Source organism: Panthera pardus, unplaced genomic scaffold (assembly GCF_024362965.1).
Source record: "Panthera pardus isolate Hobbes unplaced genomic scaffold, ASM2436296v1 HiC_scaffold_2, whole genome shotgun sequence".
Classification (NCBI taxonomy): Eukaryota; Metazoa; Chordata; class Mammalia; order Carnivora; family Felidae; genus Panthera; species Panthera pardus.
The window spans coordinates 42,494,661-42,514,809 of record NW_026526765.1 but is presented as its reverse complement, the minus strand read 5'-3'; the positions used below and the strand labels follow the sequence as shown (position 1 = coordinate 42,514,809).

Genomic DNA, 20,149 nt, shown 5'->3' with positions numbered 1-20,149 from the left:
CAGGATGCCCTACCTCTGGAGAACAGGTCTTACCTTCACTTCGCTGCTGTGTGATGACTGTTGGATCGGCTGGCCCAGCTGCTTCAGCGTGCTTGGCTTCAGGCCACAAGTCCTCACAGAGGGGGTTTTATCTGAGACAATCAGAAGTCAAACTGGTGACTTAAATGCATTCAGAGTCCCCCTCATTCTCTCATCTCCATTCTCAACAACCCCAATGCTGTCCCCTTCCTATCTGACAGCTCCCCGCTCCCGGGTTTGTCCCAGCCCTTACCACTCAGGGGAAAGGCCTGCCTGGCCCTGGACAGTCCCATGCTGTTGCCTCGGCCCACATTAGATGGGGCTGGGAGAATTGCTCTCATGGGTCTTGCCGCAGCCAGTAATGAGGGCTTGCCCCGAGCTTTGCCCTTAAGCTCAGGGGCTCTGAGCCCAGGGGTGAGCGGGTCAACTCTGGAAAAAAAAAAAAAAAAAAAAAAAAAAAAAAAAAGAAGGGAAACCTAAAAATTCTGGACCAAGTGGAAGAAACCAAAGCACAATCTCCAAATAGCATTTTAGCAGAAGGATAGTGTAGTAAACTCAGGGTAGATATTTCAGGGGTCATTACGAAGATAAATACAAAATAGTGCCCACTGTGAGGAATACAAACAGCTAGTGTAGTTATAATATCTGATCTGTCTCTAATTAGTATTTAAAGTATATCAGTCTCCCAGATGAGGGAGGCTAAAACACCCGCAGAACAAAATCCACATTTTCTTGTAGCTCCAATGCTGAGCACAGAGCCTACATCACAGAAGGCTCTTGTCGAGTGACACGCTTGCCTAAAACGAACAGTCGAAACTACACAGCTTCATGCTCTAAAGATACAGAACCATCCCAAAGTATACTATAAATAAAAACAGGCAAGATGTAGAAATACATAAGTTATGCTACCATTTATATAAAAAAAGGTAGGAAAAAATATATATACACATACACATATTTGTAGTATATGTCTAAAATTATCTCTGAAAACAGAAATTTGAGAAAACTGATTGTCTGGAAAACGGAAATGGATGACTTAAGGATAGACTAGAAGAGATTTTTTTCAGTGTATATTCCTTATACCCTTTGAGTTTGAATCATGTGCATATATCTCCTAGTCAACAATAAACAATTTTAAATCAAATAATAGAAACCAGAATTTCTAAGCCTTGGCACTATTGACATTTTGGGCTGGGTAATTCTTTGTAGGAGCCTGTCCTGTGAATGTTTAGCAGTATCTCTGGCCTCTACCAACTAGATGCCTGCAGCACCCTTCTTCCCCACAGTTGTTAACAACCAAAAATGTCTCTAAACATTGCCACAATGTCCCCTGGGGACAAACTGCTCCCCATTGAGAACCACTAATATAAACAAATAAGGGCCTTTAGTTACAAGACCACAACTGCCTCTGGGAAGGGGCCACATGAAAAATGCAGTCAAGCCTTTAGGGAGGGCATGGGGAGGAAAAATAGCCCATATTTATGGACCACCTCCTATCTGCAATGCACTGGGCTATGCATGCTTCACACACAATCTAAAGTCTATGAGGTCAGCCATTAAGGATTAGATTTTTCTAATATCCAACTCAAGATTTTTCAGAGGAAAGAACGGGCATGAGGTGACTATGCACAAGGTCAAACAGAAGTCAGAGACAGATTACAACCAGAACTGAATTCTCTGATCACCAGGACAAGAATCTTTCTATACCTTAATAAGGCTTCTCTTTCCAAATCTACTATCCAGGATTGGATACTAGCTTCTAACACTGGCCTCAGGCTGTACCAACAGGATCCTAGCAAGTGCTTCTGGGAAAATGACAAGAAGGGATGCACAGGAATGTGCCAGCAACGCACAGACAGCAGAGTGTAAGAGGAAAGGCAAATCATTCTGTGGCTCTGGGCCTTAGTTTCCATATCTCTAAAATAGGAAACATTAATTGGGCTCTGCTGCCTCTCTCAGTAATGCTAATAACGACATAAAACAAAACAAGGAACATTTCCCAACTTGCTATTCTAAAAACAATCCTATAACATATAAACACATTTACCCTGCAGGCTTTTTGGGAGCAGGGAGAGGACTGGAGGTGCTGGTCCTCTCAGCTGGTGGTGGTATGTCTGGTCCTGGACTGTCATTCTCAGTTGTCCCCAGAGAGACCTCAGGCGGCACACCATTCTTGACCACCGGCGTCTTCGTGGCTGCCGTACCACGATTCCCAGGAGCTTCCTTGACCAAAACATGGGCATCTGAGATGATCACTTCCTCCCACTCATTCTCCTCACCCACTTCTCTCGGAGGAGCTACACTTAGGAGCTGGCTTACAGCTTCTGAGTTCTCCAGAGTCAGTTTGGAGGCATTTTCCTTAGAGGAGTTTTGCTCAGTGGTGACAGGCTGCTGATTTCTTTTAACCACCGAACCTTTGGAGGAGACACCAGGAGCCAATTCCACTTTGACTTTGGCTGGCTTTTCCTAAAAAAAATAAGAATGCCTGTAGGCATTTGGCATTTTACAGTGGACAACACATCACAAATCTTTTCTCGTTCGCTCCTCACAACAACAACGTATGGGCAACAGACTAGGAAACTGAGACCCAGAGGCAGGAACAGGCTAATGTCAGGTGTCAAGACAAAGCTGGCCAGAATCCAAGTCTTCAGACTTCAGGTCCCCTTCACTACAATATTCAACACCCAGGTTAGCATACAGCTGTTCTAACAAATTTCTTATTGATAGCCTCTTTAGGTTTCAGAAAATGAAGTTGGCATTTTGAACCTGACCTTTGTTCAAAGCCTGCTTCTCTAGGTCTAGAAAGAAGCTGATACGTTGCCATATTTGGGCCCAGAAGTCCCAAGCTCTTTATCTTGGTGTTCCCTTTATCCCAATGCAGTCACATCTCACATGATGAGCCTCAAAAATTCCAATTCTGTTAGGGAAAACTCTATCTTTTGTCCCAGATTCTTTCAGGTGAGTCTTAAGGCTGGCTTACACACACGCCACAAACTTCTCACTCAGTCAAATTAACTCATACGTATATTAATTACTTACTAGAAAATATTCAAACTCACTATAAATCCCAGCCACTATTTCAGGTCAGCCTACTTGAAAAATTCCTTGGTGCCTTAGCTTTTATGCTGTGGAAATATACTATTATTTATACACACACATACATACATACACATACGTTTACCTACATACACAAGCAATTTTTTTAAAACCGCGGTTGTCTCAGGAAGGTTCTTTTAACTCCATGTGAATAGTGAAAAGTGCTATAAATGAAGAGATATAAACATAGAAGCTGGGTTCTATCTAGGTTGTGCTCCACATCTAATGACTTATGTCACCTCAGACAACCTTCACCTGAACTCTCTCACTTTGCTACCATGAAACAAGAGGGTCGGCCTCTCACCATTCGTCAACAGCAGTACAACAGTCTTTCGGGGGGCTCAATTCATGGTGCAGGATTCCCCTGCATGCTGAAGAAGTCTAGCATCTGTGGCTGATGTTATTACCGTTTAGTATTCTCTCCCAGTCACAGACTACCAAAACCCCTTCCACTTCCAAAGGGGCCTGGGCAGCACACTGCCTCTGGTTAAGAACCAACATAGATGACCTAAGAAATCTCCTGTAAAGCATTCTCCGATTCTAACACACAGTAAGTGTGACTTTATTAGACTTATTAGACTTTAATAAGTCCGTGAAGACAAGTTAAATACAGAGAAAAATTCCTAGTAAACTGCACTGAGCTTACTGACTGCTGGAGAGGGAAAAGTTGGTAGAAAAACAGGAGACAAGCTAAATCTCTGCAATGAAATCTCTGAGCAAAACACTGCCCACTAAGTAGGCTGTTGCAGATAAAAATTCTCTTCAGGGAGACTGAATAATTTAAGGAATCAGAGCAAAATAACTAGCTAATGAGCTCACATTTCCTTAACTCAGCCTACCCTTTTGAGATTTCACTTTCTTTCCAGATAGAAGGTAAATACCACCAGTTGCCTGCTCAGAGACCTCAATTACCACCATCAGAGAGCCAAAGGAGTGAGGCCTTGGGCTACAGAGGTTTATATACTATCTTTTGTTCCATCCAACTCATTGGGAACTGTGCCAAACGTTTCTTGGGCTAATTTTAGCCAGTATGAAACTCTGGAACAATACAAGAAAAGGTGAGTCATTTCCTGACAGGCATGAACACATTTGGAGCTTTTAGAAACTATTTATACTTGCAGCTTCAAAAATCAGAACTCCAGAAATCTTAAAATTCTGCAGCTAAACAGCATAGCAATGCCTGAGAAGTGTGATTTAGTGGAAAAGCACTGACATAATTAGCTACATGAACTTAACAAGTCACTTCTCTTGAATCTATCTTTCCTCAACTAGAGACTTGGAATTGAACTGCCTGATGACCAAAGTCACTTTTTTCCCTAAAATTCCAAGTGCACTGATGCTAAAATGTTACCCTTTTTCTTCTTACACTCACTCACTCTGATCCTATGAAATTCTGAAATCATAGTATTTACTCTTTACATGGCAATTCTATAAAAACCTCTGGAGAAAAGAATCTGACTTAACAAATCAACATGGGGGACAAGTACCTATGGGCGCCTGGGTGGCTCAATCGGTTAAGCGTCCAACTTCGACTCAGGTTGTGATTTCACAGTTCGTGGGTTTGAGCCCTGCATCAGGCTCTGTACTGATGGTTCAGAGCCTGAAACCTGCTTCAGATTCTGAGTCTCCCTTTCTCTCTGCTCCTCCCCTGCTCGCACTCTGTCTCTGTCTCTCTCTCTCAAAAATAACCATTAAAAAAAAATTTTTTTTAAAAGATGGGGGACAAGTAGCTAATAAAAAAAATTTGATTTCACAATGTGAATTTGCTCTCAGAAAGAGAACCATGGCTCAAGTTATTTCAATCAAAGAAGGGAAAAAGACATAAATGAAAAAAAGAAAGCCAAACTAAAAACAGAACCTGAAGGAGACAAGGCTACAGGATGAGTTAGACTCTTCCATAAAAAAGCATCAGAAATAAGGTCATGTGACAAACCTGCTGTGCATCTGTGAAGAAGGGTCAAGGAGCAGTCCAACTACCCTATTCAATCTCCCTACTGCAGATGAGGAAGTACATTTTGGGGAGGATAATTAGGATGGGAGGAAACTGAATGGCTGCACAGCAGCACAAGACAGATGGTGAGCACAAGAAACTCAACAAAATCTGAAACACACAAGCACTGGGCCCTTCCTGCCCTGAGAACTGATAGTGTAAAAAGCAGTAATAGAGACTGTAATTCTATTACTGCCAATAATGATAGCAGTGACCTCTTGCTGAGGATTTAATCTATACTAGGAATGCACCATCCACTTTACAGGGATAATCTCATTTGATCCATCCAAAAACCCTAATGAGGTAGGCACTATTGTTAATCTCCATTTACAAATGAAAGAAAAACCAAATCAAGAATAGACATAAAATGACTTGCCCAAGATTATATAGCCAAAATCCTTGAGAGACAGAAGTTCAAACGGAGAAAAGCAGACTCCAGAAGTGTACTTTTTTTTCTTATCCTCCCAAAGACACTCTTCTCTCTCCTAACACTGGAAATTTCTAGGGTTTTAGGAACTCAGTGCCAGAAATCCGGTACAGAGATCACATGCCTCTTTCTTTCTTTCCCTTTAAAAGTTTATGTATTTATGCGTTTACTTATGTATTTATGTATGTATGTACATACATATATGGTCTCCACCCCCAATGTAGGGCTCAAACTCACGACCCCGAGATCAAGAGTCTCATGCTCTCCCAAATGAGCCAGCCAGGCACCCCCAGAAGTGTATTTTTAAGTATTAACTTATTCTGTCTCCTGGAATTAGTGATGCCCTGAACTCCCAACATTCAGCCAGAGGGCAAAAGTCACCATCCCAGTATTTTTCAGAGATGTTCTATGGAAACTGCCCCCAAGGAACTTAAAAGGTATGGCACTATAGAAGTTTTCTCTCTACAGATAAATGTGGACCCTGCTGAGCTAGACACCTAACAAACACAAACCTAGCCTAAGTTATTGTCACAAAAACAATGCTCTCTCTTTCCTTTTCTACCTACCCAAATTCCACTGATCCTTCAAGACCATCTCCTCTATATCCCATCCCGGACGATTCTAGTTCTTTTGACCCTAAACAATTTACAGTCTCATACAAAAATGTGACAAGTTATGTATGATTTATATAGTCAATGTGAAGTATAAAACAAGTAACAAAGCAATGTGTTGAACTGAACTTCACAGGGGCATAGCTCTGATGCTCATTTATTTATCAAGCATCAGTTACTTAGAAACAGAGACAGAAGTATACATTTGGAGAGTTAACTATGAAAGACCTAGATATCTGGTTAAGGACCTTTACTTTTAATAGCAGCTATAGGATACTGAAAGGACTTTGAGCTAAAAAGTGAGCAGATGTGAGCTACGCATCTGAATCACTAAGCAGTCAGTGTGGAGGGTGGATTGTTAAAAATTTAACAGGAAATGAATAAACTGACATAGTGTAGTCATTCATAGGAAGTTATAAAGCAATTAAAGATAATGGTCTTGAATATTTAATGGCATGATATGTGAAGTAAAAAAAAAAAAAAAAGGTCAAGCTACAGAACTTGTGTATTCACAGAAAAAAGACTAGAAGAAGATACAACAAAATGTTAATAATGACTTTTCTTTGGATGGGGTAAGATTATGGATGACATTTTATGAAAATGACTTACTTGTATAGTCAGAAAGTAAAAACAAATATTTATTTTTTAAGTCCTTTGCTCTAAAGGGGAACAGGGAGCCTACTTTATGGGGTTTCCAAAGCAGCAATGGCCAATGGACCTTACCTTTGGGATCCACTTCCCTCCTAGGAAGTTACCACAGATAGGGCACTTAGGTGGTTTGTGCCTGGTGACGTAGGTAAAGGAGCAACCTGGGCTGGTGCATGTCCCATGGCCCCGGCGGGTGTATGTAGTGGTCTGTAAGGAAAAGAGTGGGTCAGAATCAACACCACAGTGCAAGCCCTCTCAGATCCTGAAGACCATTATAAGCACAAAACTGCCAGGAGGATACCAGTTTGTAGAAGAATAGCCAATTCGTGGTATCTTAAAAGGTCAGAATTGGAAAGGTTGTAAGATACAATTAGTTCACTTTTGAGAAATGAAGAAACTGGGTTCAAATGAGGAAAGACAGCTGCCTAGGATTACACAGGTATCAGAAGAACAGACACAGCAATAACTGCTACTAATTAATGAAGCACCACACAGCGCTGAACGCTTTACCAATATCTCATTTAACGCTTTCCGCAATTCTATGAAGTAGGTATTTGTAACTACTGAGGTTCAGAGCAGTTAAATGCTTTACCTCAAGTTGTATAGTGAATCTAGGGCACACCTAGACTTAGAACCCAGAGGTCTTTGATTCTTGGTCCTAGATTCCTTCCACGCACTTGGCTGCACACTACAGCCCTAAATACTTCGAAGAATTTGCTTCCTCTTCATTCCTGTTAGTTAAAAATCAGAGAACCTAGGACTTAGGGTTCAGAGATATAAAAATAGAGTATGGCCACTTAAAAAAAAAAAAGGGAATTTCAACAGAAATCAAGTCCTTTGATATGCAACTGAATTTAATTATCGGCATACGAATATATTCAGCTACTGGCTCTCACCATCTCCAATGATTTCCCTTTGAACAGAATGATTACAATGGGTTTTTATTTTCGGCTACAAACAGAAATTAGCCAAGCTCCATTTCTTGATTAATGCCGCAAAGGAGACATTTTCCTGTCAGATTTGTTGTGTCTTACAGATGTTTACTCAGATATTAGTCCCATTTTTCCTAGCCTGGCCAAAAAGCAAAAACCTCCCTTGGAGAAACACCAAGCTGCCACTAGGCTACCTGTGCCAGAATGCCTAGGGAAAAGGTGATTCTAATAGTAGCAAGTCAAGGTTGAGGGTGAAGTAGTGTGGTAAGAGGGAAAGAGACCGGGTTTCAAGTTCCAACTCCACTACTGACACACGGGATGACATGGGGGTAAGTCACCTTATCCCCTCTTCTGTAAAATCACCCGCCCTTCCTATTCTTCCTATTTCATGGATATCTCTTGAAAAACAAATGAGGTAAGAAATAAGGAAACATGTCACTCAGTAAACCGTAGAAGATTCTATAGGTTTGTGAGAAATTATTATTACTGGGATATAAAACTTCTCTGATCTTCACTCCGACTGTGGCTCCATACAGAATATTCATTCTGAATACCACCAGAAAGCAGAGTAAAAATTTAAGTTAGGTCAGTTCTATAAATAAATTCCCATGAACTTGGGAAGACTCCTAAACAGCAGCTTATAGAAAGAACTTTAGGGAAAAAATGCTAGTTTTCAAGGCTGGTGTTTCATTCTTAAGTATTATCTATAAAAGCTTTTCTGGAAGAGTCTGGCTGACACTTATTAAATTATGAGAGAATAACAATTTCCAGGAGAGCAAAGGCTCAGGCCTTTGAATTGGGTTGCAGGGGTTGTTCCTGTTTAAGATACAACTTTCTCATCTAAAAATATATTGTTTATCCAAGGTTTTAGAAGATAGACCGTGATAAGTTAAAATGTACAATATTAATCCTAAAAAGCCACCATAATAACTAATACAAAGTTAATGGCTAGTAAGCCAATAAAGGAGATAAAATGGATTCATCAAAAACATCCAATTCAAAATAAAGCAAAATACAACAGAATAAAAAAACAGTAAAATGACAAATTTAAACTTAAACATATAATTAATCACATTAAATGTATATGGCCCAAATACCACAATTAAAAAATAGAAGGTTGTCATAAAGTCTTGCTCTTAGAGCCAAACTATATACTGCTGCAAAAAAAAAAGTACTTTAAATACAAGATAAATAGGTTAAAAGTAAAATGCTGGAAAAAGATAAAACTTGCTAATAACAACAATGCAAAGAAAGCTCAATATTCAAATTTCAGACTGACAAGGCATCTGAGTGGCTCAGTTAAGCATCTGACTCTTGATTTCAGCTCAGGTCATGACCTCATGGTTCCTGAGATCGAGCCCTCTGTCAGGCTTCACGCTGACAGTGTGGGGCCTGCTTGGGATTCTCTCTCTCCCCCTCTTCCTCCCTACCCACCACTGCTCATGTGTGCACACACACACACTCTCTCTCTCTCTCAAAATAAATAAACATTAAAAAAAAGTAAATTTCATAGCAGACAATATTGCCAGAGATAAAGAAGGTCATTTCATAATGATGAAGGGGTCAATTTACCAAGAAGACATAACAATCCTAAAGGTTTAAGTACTTAATAAAAAAAAGAGTCAACATATGACACAAAAATTAATAAAGATGGAAAAAGAAATAAATACTATTTATAGTGATAGGTGGATGTCTGTTCTTAATAACTGATAAAACAAGGCAACAGAAAATCATTAAGGATGTAAGAGTTGAATACTATCAATCAACGTGACCTAATCTGATATGTGTATAATATTCCACTCAAAAGCAAAATACGCATTCTTTTCAAGTGCACACAGAACATTTATCAAGACAAACCATAACCTGGGCCATAAAATAAATCTCAATAAATTTAAAAGGATTCAGGTCTTACAGACTGCAAAGTTCTGACTATAATGGAATGAAATCAGAAATCAATAAAAGACAAGATATCTGAAAACTCCCAAATATTTGGAAAGCAAATAATATACTTTTAAATAACTTCTGGGTCAGGGCACCTGGGTCGCTCAGTCGGTTGAGCGTCTGACTTCGGCTCAGGTCATGATCTCGCAGTTGGCGAGTTCGAGCCCCGCGTCGGGCTCTGTGTTGACAGCTCGGAGCCTGGAGCCTGCTTCAGATTCTGTGTCGCCCTTTCTCTGCCCCTCCCCCGCTCATGCTCTGTCTCTGTCTCAAAAATAAATAAACATTAAAAAAACTTTTAAGTAACTTCTGGGTCAAAGAATAAGTTAGAAGTATTTTGAACAAAATGAAAATGAAAGTATATCAAAATTTGTGGGATGCCACTAAAGTAGTGCTTAGAGGGAAACTTATAGCACTAAGCACCTATATTAGAAAAAAAAGGTCTCAAATCAATGACCTCAGCTTCTATCTTAAGAAACTAAAAAAGAATAAATGAAGCCCAAAGTAAGAAGAAAGATAATAAAGACCTGGGCAAAAATCAGTGAAACAGAACATAGAAAAAACAATAGAGAAAATCAATGAAACTAAAAGCTGGTTCTTTGAAGGTCAATAAAATTGATAACCTCTAGTCAGGCTTGGGGGGGGGGGCGCGGGGCGGAGAGAGAGAGAGAGAGACCCAAATTTATGCTACCAGCGATGAGAGAAGTAAAAGCAATAGAATCTATAGATATTAGAAGGATAAGCATTCTTCAGCATTTTGAACACAGAATTACCACATGATCCAGCAATTCCACTCTTAGGTATATACCCAAAACAACTGAAATCAAGGACTCAAGCAGACACTTATCCACTAAAGTTCATAGGAGCAATATTCACAACAGCCGAAAGGTGAAAACACACCAGATGTCCATCAATGTTTAAGAATGGATAAAGAAAATATAGCGTATACACACAATGGAATATCATTCAGCCATAAAAAAGAATGAAATTCTGATACACGGTATAAGATAGGTGAACCTTGACAACATTATGCTAAGTGAAAAAAGGAGAGACCATGAGAACAATATTTGCATGACTCCAATTATATGAGGTACCTAAACCATGCAAATTCAGAGACAGAAAGTAAAACGGAGGTTACCAGGGGCCATGGGAGGGAAGAAAGGAGAGTTATAGTTTAATAGGTACAAGGTTTCTGTTTGGGATGATGAAACTTCTGGAAATAGATACTGGTAATGACTCCACAACAATGTCAATATACTTAATGACACCGAATTATACCCTTAAAAATGGATAAAATGATAAATTTTATGTTATGCCTACTTTACCACAGTTTAAAAAAAAATAAAGGAATGTTTCGAACAATTTTACATCAATAAATTTCACAACTTATATGAGATGAACAAATTCCCTGAAAGACAAACTACCAAAGCTCACTCAAAAACAGATAATTTAGGGGTGCCTGGGTGGCTCAGTCGGGTGAGCATCTGACTCTTGATTTCCGCTCAGGTCACGATCTCAGAGCCCAAATCAGACTCTGCACTGAGCATGGGGCCTGTTTGGGATTCTCTCTCTTCCTCTCTCTCTCTCTCTCTCTGTCCCTCTTCCCCACTCATGGACGCGCTATCAAAATAAACAAACATTTAAAAAAATAATCGAAATAGTCCTATACATATTTTAAAAATTGGACTTGCAGTTAAAAATCTTCCCACAAAGAAGTCTCCAGGTCCAGAATGACCTCACCAGCAATTACCAAATGTTTAAAGAAGAAATAATGCCAATACTATACAAACTCTTCTAGAAAAATGAAGAGGAAAAAGTACTTCCTAGCTCTATTAGGTAAGCATTACCCTGATACTAAAGCCAGATAAGCAATATACAAGAAAATTAGAGACCAACATCCTTCGTGAATATAGACACAAAATTTCTGCGCAAAACTTCAGCAAAACAAATCCAACAATATGCTGGAAGAATAACACCTCAATGCCAAGTGGGGTTTATTCCAGGAATGTAGGGTTGGTTTAACATTTGAAAAACAATGAAATTAACCACGTTAACAAACTAAAAAAGAAAATTCCTACAACCATCTCAACAAACATAGGAAAAACATTTGACACAATCCAACATCCATTCCTGATAAAAGCTCCCAGCAAATTAGGAATATAAGAGAACTTCTTAAATTTGATTAGGGTATCTTTGAAAAACCTGTAACTAATATCACACCTAGTGGTGAAAGACTGAATGCTTTCCTCCTAAGACAAGGAACAAGACAAAGATATCTGCTCTCACCATTTCTATTCAATTGTACTGGAGGTCCTAGACAGGGTGATAAGAAATAAGGAATCCAGATCAGAAAGGAGGAAATAAAACTGTCCTTATTCACAGACAACATGATCATCTATGTAGAAAATGCAACAGAGACTACAAAAAGGCTACCAGGAAACATGAGTTTAACAAAGTTGCAAAATACTAATTTAATAAACAAAAAAATCAATTATATTATCATATATTAGTAGTGAACAATCAGATACTGAAAACAGTTTTGGAGTGCCTGGGTGGCTCAGTCAGTTAAGTGTCTGACTCTTGATTTCGGCTCAGGTCATGATCTTGCAGTTTTGTGAGCTTGAACCCCACGTTGGGCTCTGTGCTGACAGCACACAGCCTGCTTGGGATTCTCTCTCTCCTTCTCTCTGCTCCTCCCTCACTCTCGCTGTCTCTCTCAAAAAGGTAAACTTTAAAAAAAAAAAGAAAGAAAAAAAGCTTTGGAATAACATTACAATAGCATAAAAAAACATGAAATATTTAGGGATAAATCTCAGCCCATATGCTGCAGTATGTGATGGAAAATAACATTAACTGAGAATCAAAAGACTAGGGTCCTGGTTCTGGCTTGTTTTGCAGCCCAGTGGTTTTGAATACTTAGGAGAACAAGTCCTTTCTCTTCTCTGGCCCTTTTTTCTAATTGGCACAGTAATAAGATTGAATCAGATCAGTGGCCCCTCAATTTTTCTATATCATGTATGCTTCTGAGAATTTGGAAAGAGGTACTGAACCTATCCTAGGTAAATGCTCTTAAGAAGAAAAGTTCGTATGTAACTTGAGGAGTTTAAGGGTCCTGCAGCACCCCATTCACAGACCCTCCCCATACCCCTCTGCCCAGTAAATACCTGGACCAGATAATTTGAGTTTGCCAGTGGTACTACTGTCTTAACGTTACTAGGACTTTTACAGAACTACCTGGAAGAGAATTCTTATGGAGCGCTAATCTCCATCAGCTCCCCACACACTGACCAGTTTGATGGAGGTGGGGTTCTCCACAACTGAGTAGGCAGGAAGAGGCAACATGATGAACTGCGTGGCTGGCGCAGAGGAGCTACTCTCACTGGGATCCTGTGGGCACACGGAGAGAAGGACGGTTTTACTGAGATGGAATAAAGAACAAACACCCAGGGCCACCCACAACACTGAAAGACTGATCAAGTCCAATAACAACAATGTGCTTGCCCAAAAAAACGAATCTATGATCATCTCAAAACTTTAATTTAGAATAAAGAGAAAACTGTTACTGCAGAGAATGTGCTATCCTCATTTCACAGATGAGAAAACTGAGGTTCTAACAGACTTAGGATTCCTAAAATCACATAAGCACTTAGTGAAAGAATCCAACTCTTCTGACCCTGTCACATGTTCTTAACACCCTATCAATCTGCCTTAAGCAGGCAGGTGGCATGCTTCATTATCATAAATAGCACTGAGGCAACAAACAAAATGGACTTAGGCCTACCATAGATTCCTCCGCAAGGGGGTACCTGCTCTCCTCTCATACATGTAGGCCATCCTACATTCCTCTCAGCCTAAGCAGAACTCCTACTCTCTAAGGATGCCACACTACCCAGGGTAATAGGGGGGAGCCACGCAGTGGGATCACTGAAGCTGCTCTTTCCCCTCAGCTGGGCATGACACTTATGCCACTGGAGAGACTCCTCTGAACTGTAAGTCCCATTGATCTGGCCTTAAGTAGAGCTTCCTTTTTCCTACACACTCTATGCCCAGGAAGACCATCTGAAAACTCTCCTCAACAGTTCAAGGTACTATTGTGTTTGCCAAAACAATCTTCAGGGAACATAAAATCCTAACAGCTTGACAGATCCTGGCTTCGATTCATGGATAGCCCATATCATTTAAATGCTGTTAATGTACCTCTGGACTATCTCATGTGAAGAAAACCCTAGCTATCATGGGCAAGAGGAGTTGGTAAGAGTGCCTAAGAAACTGAAGAGAACTTTAGAGTAAGCCCAGGGGCAAAAAGGTTCAAGAGGACTGTAGTCCTACTAGAAGTCCACACCAGTACTCTTCACTACCACTGCATGGCACTTGCTGCCTTTGTAGGAATTTCAGATAAAGCAAAAGAGACATCAGTACCAAAGTCACTTACCCTCATGACAGTTACCACTGACATGCTCTCCCCAACCTGGGGGTGGGGCACAGCCAGGCTTCCGGTGGGGAGGTCTGGTGAGCCGTTCACTAAGGTCTCTTCAATCACCAGGCTTGTCTGGTACGGTTGGTGGCTCTCTCCTACCTCCAGGGAAGCCTCCTCCAGGAGCACATCCTGGCTGAGGATCTCTGAGGTAGCGATCTCTTGTACAGCACCTGGCTGGGCAAGGGCTCCCACCTCCTCAGCTAGGGCCTCCACAGCCAGGCACTGCTCTGCCATGCCTGCATGGCTGGGCACTGCCTCCGGGGCAGCACTGGACACAAGAGATGGCCCTTTAGGGGATATCTGGTTCTGGGCCACACAAAGCTCTAGCTGAGGGCAGTTCCGATCCTCCTGTAGGCTGCTCTTGGGGATGATGATGTAATCTGAGCGGGGGAGGATCTTGCGGAAACCTGGGATGTCCGGAACCACAGCAGTCAGTGCAGAGAGCTTAGAGTTCTGAGGATGAGTAAGCCAGGAAGGGGAAGACAAGCAGAGATAAATGGCATGAGACCGCATGGACATACATGTATGATGATTTTTCCCCCCCCCCTGTAAAAGGGTACCAGAAAGACTCCTCTCTTGACCCCAAGACTTAGTTAGGGTCAGCCTCCGTCAACAGCAGTGTCACCCTCATCTGAATCACAGTTTCACCAATGTAGCTTACTTGCTCAGTCACACAGGAGACAGATAGATAAAATAGATCAGACTCTGAAAGGGCACTGATCTTGGCATTTGAAACTGTGAGCTGGAATCCCAGATCTGCATAGTTTTGAGCAAATACTTTCCACTTTTTAGGTCTTGCTGCCCCATCTATAAAATGAAGAAGCTGAATTTAGCTATTTATGAGTTCTTCCCAGCTCTGGTACTTTAGGATTCCAAAGTGGCAGAAGATTGAAACATGAGAATGTACGATGTTCAGTAAAATCCCAAAAAGCCTAAAATACAAGTCAACAGGTCAAACTGGAACTCAAGGCAGCAAGCAAGGATTCTGATAACACTGTTCTCCCAGACTTACAAAGATGAACCGATCACATCATGAGACAAAGTGATGGGGATATCTGACAAGGACCTGACTATACTGGTGGGGGTGGGGGAGTGGGCCAGATAGAAATATGAACACTGACTAGGATCTTAAAGTTTAGAAAACACTTTCCCGACCTTAAAAACAACACTATTAAGTTGGGTACTATTATTATTCCTACCAAAACTTAGGGAGGTAAATTTTCTTAAAATACAAAATTAGAAAGTAACAAAGCTAGGACTCTAAGCCAGCTCTTCTAAGGAGCAAGGAAACCAGGTATTAAAAGCACAACCCTTCATGGCTAATTGGTACCCAAGAAAAAGGTGCTTTTGTTTTCTTTTTTCAAATTAAACTGAAAGTTACCCAATAAGTAAAACAGAAAAGTTCAAAGTCAACAGTTAAGTGAGAACTGAAATTAAATGGAAATAATTTCAGATGCATCTTTTAAAAGGAACACTAAGTCCATTACAAAAGGATCCTTAAATAAATCAAAAGCAAGAAGTCGATGAGACTACTTAAGGTACAAAGGAAGCACTCAGAGATGAAAGTTAAAAGAAGCACTCAGATGAAACATAAAAGCAGACAGGCCAAATCCTTTATGGAGCCTTTACTGGAGAGATAATGGAGAAATGACATTCTCAAGTCACCCTTTGAAGCAGACAGGTCAGGAGAACAAGATTAAGTGGTAGCAAATGCAAAGAATGATCTGGACTTAATCAACAAATCCGAGCACAGAGAAACCAGGCCGGCCTGAATGACGCTGGAACCACGGGTCTTGCCACTTGGCAAGACACTGGAAGGGCTGCCGAGACGCCGAGCTGCCACAAAGTCTCTGACAGGCTTTCAAAGTATGCAGGCAGGAGGGTCTCACCTTCACACCAGGCAACATGGGAGAGTTCAAACACAGCACCTAAAGCCTTCCCCAGTCTTGGCACGTTCAGATGCTCATGAAATACCACCTTTTCTTATTATGTGGCCACTGGACACTTAACCTAGTAAAGAGTGATATTTATTGACCAAGGCAGTGTGTGCCAAGGACTCAGCTAGATGCTTTATGTTATATATTTTAAACACTGTAAGCAGTTACTATTACTCCCCATTTTATAAATGAGGAAACTAACACTCAAAGATTAAGTGATTCTTCCAAGGTCACAGCTAGTTAATATCAGAGATAATCTATTCATGTTCTTGGCAGTAGTGGCAGAGATGACGGTAAATATATAAAATCCCATGTGGATACTGCAGATGATTTACTTAAAAAAAAAAAAAATTAAAGTCTTAATAAGGACAAGGGGTGCCTGGATGGCTCAGTCCAACTCTTGATTTCAGCTCAGGTCATGATCTCACAGTTCGTGAGTTTGAGCCCCACGTTAGGCTCTGCCCTGACAGTGCAGAACCTGCTTCGGATTCTGTTTCCTTCTCTCTGTGGCTCTGCCCTGCTCGCTCTCCATCTCTCTCTCTCTCAAAATAAATAAACAAGCATTTAAAAACAAATTTTTTTTTTTAAAGTCTTCATAAGGACCTATATTACTGTCTACCTTTAAATGCTATTATCACTCTGGGAATAGGGAAAATTTTCTCGTATCAGGGCAAAAGGTTGCTGAATTTATAATGGAGAAACCACAGGGGTATATGCACTTAATTCCTAAATTCCACTTTCTATCTCCAACAGGAATTGTCTCCCAGATTATTTATAAACAAATCATCTAAAGGAGGGGATACAAAGTGGTATCTCCAAGACCATAGATAGCACAAAACTCTTCCAGAAGAGGAATGCCAAGCCAATAAGGACAACATAATCTAAATGGCATTGGCAAACGGCTCCACTAAGGGAAAACACAACCTCTTCTGCTGTAACACAGTTGTTGCATTCCTGAAGAACCTTTGCTCTATATTATCGAAAAAGAAAGTAGAGACAATGTTTCAACTGAAAAAAAGAGTTAAGGTTAACCCTGCAGTAACAAGGATATTTTTCCTGCAGGAATTTGTTAAAAACAAACAAAACAGAACAAAAAACAGCCCTGGGGCACCCGGGTGGCTCAGATGGTTGAACATCCAGACTCTTTAATTTTGGCATAGGTCATGGGATCAAGCCCCACACTGGGCTCCACACTGAGCATGGAGTTGCTTAAGATTTTCTCTTTTCTTTTCTTTTGAGCCTGCTTAAGATTTTCTCTTTCCTTTCTTTCTTTCTCCCTTTGCCCCTCTCACCTACTTGTGCTCTCTAGCTCTTTCTCTTAAAAAAGAGTAAAAACAAACAAAAATAAGCCAGCCCTATTAATAGTTGCCAGTGTGTTTTGTTACTGTGAACTAGAAATACACAATGGCTGATAGGCACAAACTGGAAGGCACTCTAGAATATTCTTTAATTCAAGCCTCAGTCTCCTCCATCATCTTCAGCTTTAACCTTGCATTTCTGCTTCTGGCACAGTGCACAACCACCAGCGGGTAACAGAAGAATGTGACATTATACAAAGCAGCTATATCTACTTCTAAACTCTGCAAGCCCAACTACTGATTATGTTATAACTGATAGCAACCAGCACGACACATATTCATTACGTTCAATGAGTAACATGAACACTGTGCAGGAGAAATGCCTAAATAAGCTACTACATGAAGACAAAACTTGGGGCACCTGGGTGGCTCAGTCGGTTAAGCATCCAACTCTTGGTTTCAGCTCAGGTCTTGATCTCACTGTTCGTGGGACTGAGCCCTGTGCTGAGCTCTGCACTGACAGCACAAAGTCTGCTTGGGATTCATTCCCCACCCCCCCAGCCCCTCCCTTGCACGTGCATGCTCTCTCTCTCAAAATAAATGAATAGACCTTAAAAAAGAAAAACTAAAAAAAGATAAAATGGACTCAAAGTTTTCCCAAGAAAAAGAAACAGGAGAATAGGAGGCTGGTCTTCCCAAGGCCTTCACCATTAACCCAGTGGAGAAATTAGTTGGAAAACAAAATTACTTACAGGATCCAAACCTTCTTTCTCTAGTTTGGCTTTCTCCAGATAATAACTCCTCTCAGCCACACTCAGGAGCCTCCAACTTTCACTAATCTTCTTATTGATCTCGGATTGAGGGAGGTGGGGGAGCTCCTGCTGCACTTTCAAGTAGATGTCGTAATAGTAGAGAAGATAAGCCGACCTAAAGGAAGCAGTGACTTCTTCAGATTTTCCCTCATTCAACCAGTAAATACTGCAGTGTTAGGGTTTGACAGTAAAGAGGCAAAAACCCAGCTTTTTATTTCAAAGGATTTAACCAAACAGGGACTGAAGCAAACAAACATTTAAGTAACAGCCCCAGATGGTGTACAGGTTTCTCCCTCCAGAAAGCTGGAAGCAGAAGCTTGTCTGATTCACTTTTCAACGGACCGCATTTTCTACAGGAATGACTGGCTTTAAAGGCCAGTATGAGCAAAGATATACAAGTGCCCTGTCACTCCTCTCTCAGGGAAAGGTTACTTAGGGGGCTGATCACAATCTGGTTATCACTCACATGCTTTACTCCTCTACACAGCCTCTGGCCATCTCACTGGTGAACAGCACCACCCCAGAGTTGAGAAAGGGAAGTAAATTAACTACCAAAGTAACCTGAAACTGGTACCTTCAGCAAGAAGTTTGGAGTGTTTAGTTAAGAGGGAGATTAGAGCTACAGTATGGATAGTCTTTATAGACATCGCTGATACTGTTTATGATTCTGTATTTTTATTAATGCCCGATTTTAAATGCTTCAGTATCGACAATGACAATAATAAATAACACAGTTCATTTGTACATAGCTTCCACCATTTGTATGGTACAATTTCCAGTGACAGGAAAACATGATCATAATCTGGCCAGGAATGGCAATTGCTGGTATCACTTCCTACTTCCCATCCCCTTCTCCCCACAACACCACACCCGTTCAATAACAGACATGGCACTCTCAAAGAATCTGGACACAGCCCAAGGTCTTCCTCAACACAGTTTTCCAAGCAGCTTGTGTTTATAAATGTCAGCTACCTAAAGGTGTTGGCTAACCTGGGTTTCTTGGCCTTTTCTCCATGTATTTTATACTTTTTCTTCTTCTTGGGTGGCCCAGGAGAGGTATAACAGTAGGCTTCCTCAATTTCCTCCATCACGACAGTTACCTCAGTACCATCATATGATGCATCCATGGCTAGAGCAAAGGCAAACACAAACAAGTTTCAAGAATCTATCCTAAAAAGGACAGCAGGCACTTGATCCAATGATGCCCTATCTCTGCCAGGCCCTTAAGGTTCAGTCATTTCCCAAACTCAGCAGATCCTAGGAAGCACTGGGAGGAGGAGGGGGGGGCGGAGTACTTAACAAGCATACAGATTCCAGGGTTCCACCTCAGCTTTTCAGAATCCAAAATCTCCAGAGGGTATGGAAATCTGCATGCTTAACAAGTGTCCCAGGTGATTCCTTTGACTAGGCAAATTTAGGATCACTAGCTTAGACAGCCCATTTGCTTATAATCATTCATGGGACGTAATAATTCTTCAACTCAAAGAATAGCCCCCACATTATAAGAATTCCATATGGTAACAGGTAAAAAGAATACTTAGCCAGGAGTCAGAAGTTCTGGACCCTCTCTCATGTTTCATTACCTTAAGCAAACTGCTTCAATGATTCATTCAGACACGCAGTAAGTGGCTGTATGTAATAGATTTCTTTACACTCTGCCAGCTTGTGTGACTTTGAGCAGGAGGGTCCTTCAGCTAGTTCAGGTTCGAGTCTTTCACATATAAAAAGAAAGATGTCTCATCCACCTTTGCTACAGATTTACAGTGATAAGGCTCAAAGGATACCATAGAAGTAAGTCTATTTGAGAATAGTCAAGTGCTACACAAAATAAAGGGTTCATTAGTAAAGATTAATAATCTGTGGTTTCATGACATGCCTAAGGCCACCACACCCAAATAGGGACTTAACAGATTTTTTTTTTTTTTTAATTGAAAAAGCCAACTCTCTGAGCCTTCTTTCATTATA

At 40.8% G+C, this 20,149-nt stretch overlaps 1 protein-coding gene across 6 annotated transcripts in view; it reads right to left on the bottom strand.

The window, feature by feature from the left end:
• The window catches only part of HMGXB3 (HMG-box containing 3), a 47,249-nt gene that overhangs the window by 24,798 nt on the left and 2,302 nt on the right, over positions 1-20,149 (bottom strand). Inside the window, exons 2-10 of one of the 6 annotated variants that reach the window (XM_019464403.2) lie at positions 19,768-19,895; positions 19,175-19,313; positions 18,125-18,299; positions 14,093-14,590; positions 12,949-13,047; positions 6,866-6,997; positions 2,066-2,484; positions 272-447; positions 34-131 (exon numbers count right to left, since the gene is read on the bottom strand). In XM_019464403.2, the coding sequence (XP_019319948.1) occupies positions 34-131; positions 272-447; positions 2,066-2,484; positions 6,866-6,997; positions 12,949-13,047; positions 14,093-14,590; positions 18,125-18,299; positions 19,175-19,311 (1,734 nt within the window). In that variant the 5' untranslated portion in view covers positions 19,312-19,313; positions 19,768-19,895. Of the gene's footprint in view, positions 1-33; positions 132-271; positions 448-2,065; positions 2,485-6,865; positions 6,998-12,948; positions 13,048-14,092; positions 14,591-18,124; positions 18,300-19,174; positions 19,896-20,149 lie in introns of all 6 variants that reach the window. The other 5 variants (XM_053907018.1, XM_019464401.2, XM_019464402.2 and 2 more) reach the window with 5 other exon arrangements.